This window comes from Primulina tabacum, chromosome 13, assembly GCF_025594145.1.
Source record: "Primulina tabacum isolate GXHZ01 chromosome 13, ASM2559414v2, whole genome shotgun sequence".
In the NCBI taxonomy this organism is placed as follows: domain Eukaryota; kingdom Viridiplantae; phylum Streptophyta; class Magnoliopsida; order Lamiales; family Gesneriaceae; genus Primulina; species Primulina tabacum.
The window spans coordinates 34,179,138-34,188,754 of record NC_134562.1 but is presented as its reverse complement, the minus strand read 5'-3'; the positions used below and the strand labels follow the sequence as shown (position 1 = coordinate 34,188,754).

At 38.4% G+C, this 9,617-nt stretch overlaps 2 protein-coding genes across 3 annotated transcripts; one reads left to right on the top strand and one right to left on the bottom strand.

Moving 5' to 3' along the window:
• On the top strand, positions 1-3,098 carry LOC142523432 (serine carboxypeptidase-like 31). 2 transcript variants are annotated; one of them, XM_075627224.1, is made up of 10 exons: positions 1-350; positions 759-890; positions 980-1,075; positions 1,165-1,257; positions 1,333-1,418; positions 1,528-1,797; positions 1,883-2,013; positions 2,106-2,201; positions 2,277-2,382; positions 2,799-3,098. In XM_075627224.1, the coding sequence occupies exons 1-10, from the start codon at positions 68-70 to the stop codon at positions 2,943-2,945; spliced, it is 1,440 nt and encodes a 479-aa protein (XP_075483339.1). In that variant the 5' UTR covers positions 1-67; the 3' UTR covers positions 2,946-3,098. The 2 variants fall into 2 exon arrangements, with proteins under 2 accessions (XP_075483339.1, XP_075483340.1); XM_075627225.1 differs by having other exon boundaries at positions 3-350; positions 783-890.
• Positions 3,099-5,998: 2,900 nt separating this feature from the next.
• LOC142522532 (aureusidin synthase-like) lies at positions 5,999-8,079 on the bottom strand. Its single transcript, XM_075625977.1, is given in 2 exon segments — positions 5,999-6,974; positions 6,976-8,079. Coding segments are annotated over 2 exon segments (1,785 nt in total). The 5' UTR covers positions 7,954-8,079; the 3' UTR covers positions 5,999-6,167.
• Between the last annotated feature and the right edge of the window lie 1,538 nt (positions 8,080-9,617).

Here is a 9,617-nt window from a genome sequence, read left to right as displayed (position 1 = left end):
CACAAGTATAAATAGAGATGTTGGTCTTAGCATATTTTCACCTTCAGCAACCGTATTCGGAATTTCAATGAGTCTTGTACTAATACAAGTGTTTTCCCTTTTACTGCTCATGGTTTCTCTTGAACCATTTGCAGATTGTAGACAGTGGCACTGGTATAATGAAACAAAACCCAATCTTGAGGCCGTTGAGGATCGTGTGACGACACTTCTGGGGCAACCTAGTGTAAACTTTCGACATTATGCCGGTTATGTCACGGTTAATGAAACCAATGGAAGAGCACTCTTCTATTGGTTTTATGAGGCCGCGGCCCTTTCTAACGAAAAACCTTTAGTCCTCTGGCTTAACGGAGGTAAGACTGATAAAAGGTTGTGTATGCATGCTATCCTGACAAGTTATTGTTATTGTTTTCAGTTGGTTGTTCTTATTTGATGGGGGCAACCTTTTCTCTTGCCGTCCTCTTCACCAAGACATTCAAAATGCGATATCTGGATTTCTGCATAGCGTACAAGATTTTAACAGCGTGGTTACCTGTTCCCGAAAGAGACGAATATTTAGTTCTACATCTTTTTAAGCAGTTCTGGGTGGCTCTTAATTCTTTTATTCTTTATACAATTTCATTGTCAAACAGCATCGAGTACTTTTACACTTTTGGTGAAGTGTAAACATAACTTTCCATTTTCCAACTCAACCCCGTTGCACCATTTTTATAGGACCTGCTTAATTTATTTGGCTGCTTTGTTTCCTGTATTCCTGTAAGGTGACAAGCTATTCTGTCTTCTAGGTCCTGGTTGTTCTTCGGTAGGCTATGGTGCAACACAAGAGATAGGACCTTTCCTAGTCAATGCAGATGGAAGTGGCTTAAAATTAAACTCTTTTGCATGGAACACAGGTTTGATTTTGGGTTATACCAGATGCCTTGTGAAACATAAGAAGTAATTGAAGGGAATTTGAAATATGATACCCTTTTTTATGCTACAGAAGCAAACTTATTGTTCCTAGAATCTCCAATTGGTGTCGGGTTTTCGTACTCGAACACAAGTGCCGATTATGATAATCTTGGAGATGACTTTACGGGTAACTCATACATCGATCACCTAACACTAATCTTGTACCATGGGTTTCATTAAAATATCACGTGACTTCTATGCATACCCTTTTACCAGCAAATGATGCTTATGCTTTCCTGCACAAGTGGTTCGTCAAGTTTCCCTCATATCGAAACCAAATATTTTATATTGCTGGAGAGAGCTACGCAGGTATATTTTTCACCCTTTCACCGGTGTTCTTTGTACAGTTTCACTTGCTAATATATCTTTGTCATGTTTAATTAGGGAAATACATCCCCGAATTGGCTGAACTCATTCATGACAAAAATAAAATAGATCGCTCCTCATTCATAGATCTTAGAGGCATACTGGTATTTTACTTCTCCCTCAAGCTTATGCAAGCAACTAATGATTGTTGGTAACTCTTTCAATAAAACCAAGAATTTTTTCGAGAAGAAGTAACTATTACAATCATCATAGCTAGGTAATCCGGAAACTTCTGATGCCGAGGACTGGAAAGGCATGGTGGATTATGCCTGGAGCCATGCCGTTATCTCCGATGAAACCCACAAAACGATTGTGAAATCTTGCAACTTTTACAGTGATAACCCGTGGAATGACACGGAATGTGCTGATGCCGTGGACGAATTGCTTAACCAATATAGAGCCATAGATATCTATAGCCTTTACACATCAGTCTGCATCGGCAACAAATCACCTCTAGTCACAGCCAGGAGCTCACTGAAGATGGTAAAAATTCATCTAAGATAATCGTGGAACGATTAAATTCGTTCCTTGTTTTTACATAAAAAAAACTGACCCTTTTTCTGATTAGATGCCAAGGGTGATGGGTGGTTACGACCCTTGCCTGGATGACTACGCGAAATCATACTACAACCGTCCTGAAGTTCAGAGAGCTCTCCATGTTTACGACGGAAGTAACCTCAAGAACTGGAGCATCTGCAAGTAATTCAAATTCGAACTTCTCTGCTTTGAATTCGCAGTTCATGTCGATGGATACATTATTATTTTTTTCCTGAATACTATATTTTATGCAGTATGACAGTTTTTGACAGTTGGTCGGATTCAAAAGGATCCGTTCTCCCCGTATATAGGAAGCTTATAGCCGCCGGACTCAGAATATGGGTGTACAGGTGAACGCTGCTAGAACTTATAAATGGCCGCATGCTTTTATATTTGTCTTAGTTTACATTGAACTTTGATGGCAGTGGAGATACTGATGGCAGAGTTCCTGTTCTGTCGACGAGGTACAGTTTAAGCATGTTGGGTCTTCCGATCAAGAATCCGTGGAGGCCTTGGTACCATCAGAAACAGGTTAAACTCCGTTTTATCTTAACCTGGTTATCCATCACATCAGGGCCTGGCTTGCAAACTCTGTTCAACTTTCTGTGAAAAGAAGAAGCAAAAATTATATTGAAAATGTACAAGAAAGAGAGATCAATTTGATTATTTTTGTACCCACTTAAGATAAAGACCCAACCTGAATAAATAAAGAGAATGCTTGGAGCAAACATGCCAGACAAGACACTTTTAGGTTATCAAAATTTTCAAGTTTCAACTCGTAGTCATAGACTTGGAGTGGATCGACTTAGCGCCAAACAGGGTGGCTCGAAGCTAGCTAGACCCTTTTTTCAATTGACATGACCTGGCTGAAATTAAACAGTTTGATTTTCATGATCTTCAAAGTAATTTAGTATAGATTTGAATCAAACAAATTGAAGTTGGTGCAGGTTGGTGGGTGGATTCAAGAGTATCATGGGCTAACATTTGCAACTTTCAGAGGAGCAGGCCATGCAGTGCCCATATTCAAACCTAGCGAGTCCCTTGCCTTATTTTCGTCATTTCTTTACGGGGAATCCCTACCTTCCCACAGATGAAGGAATTCAACCTGCCCACCCAACAATTATACCGACATTACACCCATTAATATACCGGAATGTATGTCTGTGAAACTAAGTATGATTGATAGACAATGTAATACTAACTGTACTGTATTATATATATAAAGAAATTATAAATGTTATATATTATTATTTTAAAAGAAATAACCCACAGAGAATAATATCATAACTTATTAATGTTCATACATATTCATTACATCGTTAAAACATGTCTCATGTTGATGTCAACGTTGATAACTTCATTGTATGTTACTACAATAAAGATGATGTCACAGAGTTGTATTTATAGACAATTATTTAATAAAATATAGTAGTTGGATTAAAAATATTTTTAAAGCTAGATGACATTATTTTTCTCTCCGCGTGTGGAGCGATCTCTATGTCACTCACTCGCTTGCCTCTTTCCTGAGAATAAGACCAAGAATGAAGTCTAATACTAGGAATAAACAGAAATTTGGGGCTAGTAGAAGTTGGTCTTACATTATTCCACGATTTTGTTGTTGTTTCAAGAAACTTTAGTTAATGTTTTAAAAAACTGTAGTTATTATCATTTAACTTATTCTTATTTGTAGGTTTCTTTCCGATGTTGTACTCACTTTTGAGTTGTAACAAAACATTTGGATTTGGTAAAAGATTGGTTATAATAAATTTTTTACCTCTGAGGATGTTGCTGATGCGGTGTCTTGGGTTCGGGCCATGACAATGGGTCTCTTGATATTTAGCCCACTTTCTTACAACTTCTTGGGCCCTTGTATTATTAATTGATAGGTTCAATAGACTATCAAATATTTATTCACAAAAATACAACTATACAAGCACGTAAAACGTGTACAACGATATTTCTTTATATTACGGGAAACATGTACTCTAATGTGACCTATTTTTTTTATCTTTACAAACCACGTATTAAAGTTGAATCACTTATTGATATGTTAAGTCTTCCATAAATTAAATTTCCCTATAAATTTTTCATTTTTTTTATTTTTGTCTAAGATAAAACAACTTGCAACACTAAAATTGTAATTTTTCCGCAAAGGTCGGATTTTGGTTCGGACTTGGGCTCCAGCTTTGTTTCTGGTTCACGAATGAACCGAGTGGGTAGGTAAATGGCTTTCTTGATGTCGTTAACAAGTGCAGTCTCGCTATCAAATTGGTTGGCCGAGTTGAAAAACACACGAAACACATTCAAAAAATTTAATTTATTAACGAAAATAATCTGATAAATTGAAAAGAACTGTCGGTTTTTTTGAAGAATAAAGGACAGTCGTCGGTATTAGATTCTCGAAAGTGAGTCCATTATTAATTCCAAAAATAAAAAAGAAGAAGTTGAAGGAGTTTGGAATATGTCTACAGTATAATATATTCTAATAATAGAGAAAGAAATGTAATAAATGTCAAATCTGGCTGCTTCGACGACCCGATGAATTAGGTGAGAACACCGGCTGGTAGTTCATCTTTAATATAAATTTATATATCCATTGAAGGTTCAGTGGATATACTACACTCAAAAATTTAAGACCAATGCAAACCTTTGATGAAATATTATTACTAAATTTGATTTCTTCTATTTTCTGTTAAACATATTATATTATAAAGTTTAAGATAATAATTAGAATAACTACATTTGTACGACTTATCGTAAAAAAAATATTTTCAATTTTACCTCATCAAAATAGATATTTTATTTTATGTACTTATTATTACCTTTAACAGATATCACCGATCTTTTCTACATTTCTCTCAATTAATTTCTGAAGATTTAGTAACGTGTAGCATTGATTATACTCGGTTGGTCGGTGTGTCAATAGTTCTGAAAGAATCCAAATCGTAGTGTGTATACTCGAGTTAATCTTACAGGAAGAAGATTTATTTAAAGAAATTTCAGTCTTCTCTATTTACAATTTTTTCACACGTCATAACAGATTTCATTTTTAGTACGTCATCTTTGATTATTTTTTTTCAATTTTAGTATTTTTAACGTGACGTTTATATTGTGCCGACATACTGACGTATATAGTGTCATGTCAGCGCTCGTGCTTTAAAAAAAATGATAATATTGTCTTTACAATAAAACTACTTCAACAGAAACTACAAAATACATGACACACGTGTGAGTTTATTACAAATTGGAATTGCAAACTAACAACATTTCTCTATTCATTCCTTCCATCGTAGATATATCAGCCCCAAAATCAACCAATTATTGCTCCTCTAATTCGTTCTGATTCTTAATGGGTAATTGGAATGGGTGAGTTACTGGGCAATCACTCAATAAGCAGGTGATAATCCTCCTAGTTCTTTAAACACTTTTCAAATAGAAATGCATAAATCCCACAGCCGGGGATCCGTTCCCATGTTTTCATACATACACGGTTGGTGCCGTGGATACATAAATTTTGAGTAAGTTGTTAAAGAAATAAGGAGTATGTCTTTTGTGAGACGGTCAACCCTACCGATATTCACAATAAAAAGTAATACTCTTAGCATAAAAAGTATTAATTTTTCATGGATGACCCAAATAAGATATTCGTCTCACAAAATACGACATGTGAGACCATATCACACAATTTTTTGTCAAAAGTAAGTGTTATAAAGAAATTTTAAAGTTTATTATCATGTGATGAATGTTTTTTAAATTAATAAATAAATTTGTTGAAAGTAGTTAATGTCTTTAATGATAAAAGTTAATAGGTAAAATAATATTAAATATAAAAAATAGACCATACAAAAAATATGTGGCTTTTGTATTTGGAATTGAGCGACTATACGTGTGAAGTGGATAAGTATTGACCATGTGATATTTGCAAGATTTCTTCAATTATCGAATCTCGGAAAATAACGTTCCTCGTCTTTTTAGCTGACCCAACATGCGATCTGTACAAGCTGCTTTAAAGAAATATTAATGTATTAGACCCACATGCAGAAGATAAGTAAATATATGAAATAAAAAGAAAGGTGTAGACTGACACGAGTTGAATTATTATTTATTCTTTCGGGAAATACATACCTAGGATGAATTTATGAGTCACCACATCACACGTGTTTTTATTCAATTCATCACTTAGCACTGAAAAATTATTTAAAGTCTAAATATCTTTTTGTTTTTGTTTTTGGAAAGATTAAATGAAGAACAAACACTCGAAATAAATCGGGAGCGACCAACGATATGATCAAATCGTTGAAAAAGAGCTCGAATCATCAGTCGAATTCGATCTTCATGCTGTGAATGGTCATAGATTCACCGGAACTCGTCGGAACCAAAGTCACCAAAACATGATCATCATCCTCCGCATCCAAATCCTCCAAGATATCGGTGATTGACAACTTTAATTGTGTCTTAATCTTCTTCGACTCCTTGTGTTTATGCGGTACATTCACAAAACTCCCCGCGAATTCTGTATTTTCAGGCGTGGTCACAACGTCGTCTTCATCATTGATGTAAACATCGAATTTGGCATAAACATCTCTGTCCAATTCGATCCCTTTTATGACCAGAATCTCTTCCTGCTCATCCTTGTCTTTTCTGCTTCTTCTTTTCTTCGGCCTTTTCACCAGGACTTTCAAAACTTTGTCAAGTTTTGCGGGTAATACTTCTTTCGGTCCTGGCGCATCTGCGGCCTTTGCTTTGGCGAGTTTCTTCAGTTTCCTTAAAACAGAAGAGACCCTAGGTTTTGGCCGAGATTCCAGCCATGGAATCTCCACGTCCTGATAAACGTACCCGAGTTTCGTGGAATCCAAACAGTCCCGGACCTTGACCCGAACCATTTGCGCATTTTCATCGTAAAACAAAAGCGAAGCATCAAGATAATCAGGGTCTTTTATATCCTGGCGCCTCCCTCCAAGGGTTTTCCATATACTCCACATCCTGTCGATATTGGAATGATGAGCGAAGAAAATAGGGTCCCGACCAGCGGAGTAGAAGTTTCCCATGTCCTCAAAATTTGGTTGCGTCGAATCACCGGTCCATAGATGAACCGGGCCGTGGGGGACATTTTCGATCGAGCCCACTTCCTGGATTCGGGTCATCACCAGCTTTATAACTGCTGCCGAAGAAAAGCTGCGGGTTTTTTGCGTTTGACACCATTTGCCTGTACATGACCGTCAGGTTCCTTGAAGTTTGCTGATTAGGATTGATGGGGGAACCCGACCCGCTAAAATTCAGATCAACTACAGTTGGTGGCTGGTGACTTTTGTCCCGCAAACTGTCGAATGGTGCAGAATTCGGATTCGTGTAAATGGCAGGAATAGTCATTCCTCCGGGAGCATCCCAGTTCCAATATGGCATTACAAAAGTGGGATCGTCGATCATTTTTCCCAAGATTCTTTCAAAGAAATAGAGGTAGTATCTATGGAATGGAAAGAACAACCAAGAGCCGTGGACTTGAAGCTCCAGATTTGGAAATCCGGCTTGATCATACGCGCCGTCGCAGTAAGCACAGTGGACGTTAGCTTGCTGCTTGAAGCTGCGAGGATCATCTTCGGGGAGGGCTCTCATTGCCTCCACAGCTTTGTTGAATTTAGCTATGTACGCTTCATCGGCTAGATGAGCAGCGGGGCGGACACGCAAGGTGGATGGCGGTGGAGGGAGCTGGAAATCGATTATTTTTCCTGTAAGTGGGGGGCAGCAGTTTGTGGGGGCTGCGCCTGGTGGGAGGTCTGCGGGGCCACATTTTGTGATATCCGGGCCAGGGACAGGAGCAGCAAAGGCCAGCGGAGAGGCAGTGAGAGCCGTAGCCCCATACAGTCCTCCTAGTCCGATTAGCACGTCCCGCCTTTCAAACTTGGTAGGTGATGAAGATTCTTGGTCATTGATGTCTTTGGATCTGCAGGAAATTTTATGCCTCTGTTTGAATTTTTGGACAGGGGAACATCGTGTTGGTTTGGTGAAGGGAAGAGCGTAGGGGAATGTGGTGGTGGTGGAGGAGCCGCCACGAATCTTGGCGGCGTAAAGGGTGGTGGCAGGATGTGGAGTGATGGATGACATGTTTCTTGGCTATGACATATTGAAGGTTCTTGGTACATTTTATAGGAGAATGATGCTTGTTGCGATGATAAAATTTAAAAAAATCGTACTATTCATAGCAAGTAGATTAAGTAAAATATTAAAGTGTTAGTCCCACATGCGGAATTTGAGATAATAAAACCCGAAAATAAAGAATAAAATAGACACCGAGATTTACGTGGAAAACCCCTAAAAATTATTAGGTTAAAAAACCACGGGCAAGATGAAAAGAATTCCACTATAATATTTTGTGGTGTACAACTCACTCACTGTGTTTCCAAAGAGAACACACACTCTCTTAATACAGGAGAACAAAACACCTCACAAATATTATAGAACCAAGCACTCAAATGCTTATAAGATGAGAGAAAAACTCGAAGAAGGGATGATTTCAGAATGAAGGGGGGAGCTCTATTTATAGAGCCTTCTGTCAGTGTGAAGACGCGTTAAAAACGCGTCTTCTGAAAACAAAACGAAATTTCCTTCTGCATCACCCTCGTTTTTTTTTTCATTCTTTTAATTGGTCCCCCCAACTTAAATGATTGCCGACATTTCTCACACTTGGAGATTTGATTGAAAATCAAACACATCTCCACACATCCTATCAATCTTGCCATTCCCTGCTGCTTACGTTTCCGCTAGACCACTTGAGGATCTACACCACTCAAACTTATCAGTGTTCACTGGCTTGGTCAGAAATCCTCTCTGCTTCACTGCTAGGACACATCTCGGAGGATAACTTGAAGTTAACAGGAAGAGGGGTCGATATTGGCTTACTATCTTGCATGTTGAAGCGTTGCAAGACTTTCTTCAAATAATTTTTCTGGGAAAGCCAAATCTTTCTGTTACTTCTGTCTCGGTGAACTTGCATCCCTAGAATCTTGTTTGCTGGTCCCAAGTCCTTCATATCAAATTCCCTAGCCAACTGTGCCTTCAATCATTGGACCTGATCTTTGTTGGGGCCTGCCACCAACATGTCGTCCACATACAACAGCAAAATAATATAATCATCACCAGACCTCTTGAAATATGTACAATGGTCTGCACTCAGTCTGTTGTATCCAAGGCTCATGATATAGGAATCAAATCTCTTGTACCAACACCTCGGCTCCTGTTTGAGACCGTACAGAGATTTGTTCAACCTGCAAACCAAGTTCTCTTTGCCTTTTTCCGCAAAACCTTCTGGCTGGAGGATATAGATTTCTTCTTCAAGATCTCCATGAAGAAACGCCGTTTTCACATCTAGCTGTTCTAGATGTAGGTCAAACATCGCACACAATGCCAGCACCACTCTGACTGTTGTAAGCCGAACCACAGGAGAAAATATCTCATTGAAGTCAATGCCTTCTTTCTGAGCATACCCTTTTACCACCAATCTAGCACGATACCGCTCCACTTGGTTATTGCCATCACGCTTGATCTTATAGACCCATCTGTTTCCAATGGCTTTCCTTCCTCGTGGTAGTGTAACAAGATCCCAAGTTTTATTCCTGTCTAATGCCTCCAACTCTTCTTGCATTGCTATCATCCACAGGGATACATCCGAGCTTTGAGGAGCCTCGTGGAAACTCGATGGCTCACCATCCTCTAATAATAGACAATATGCAATATTGCTTTCAGTGACATAATCTGAAAGCCAACCTGGT

Bases quoted from the DNA above. Each gene is read 5' to 3' on its own strand.
- LOC142523432 (XM_075627224.1), top strand. From the start codon at position 68: ATGAGTCTTGTACTAATACAAGTGTTTTCCCTTTTACTGCTCATGGTT. The intron at 351-758 runs GTAAGACTGATA...TATTCCTGTAAG, and splicing joins AGTCCTCTGGCTTAACGGAG to GTGACAAGCTATTCTGTCTT. The intron at 2,202-2,276 runs GTGAACGCTGCT...CTTTGATGGCAG, and splicing joins CTCAGAATATGGGTGTACAG to TGGAGATACTGATGGCAGAG.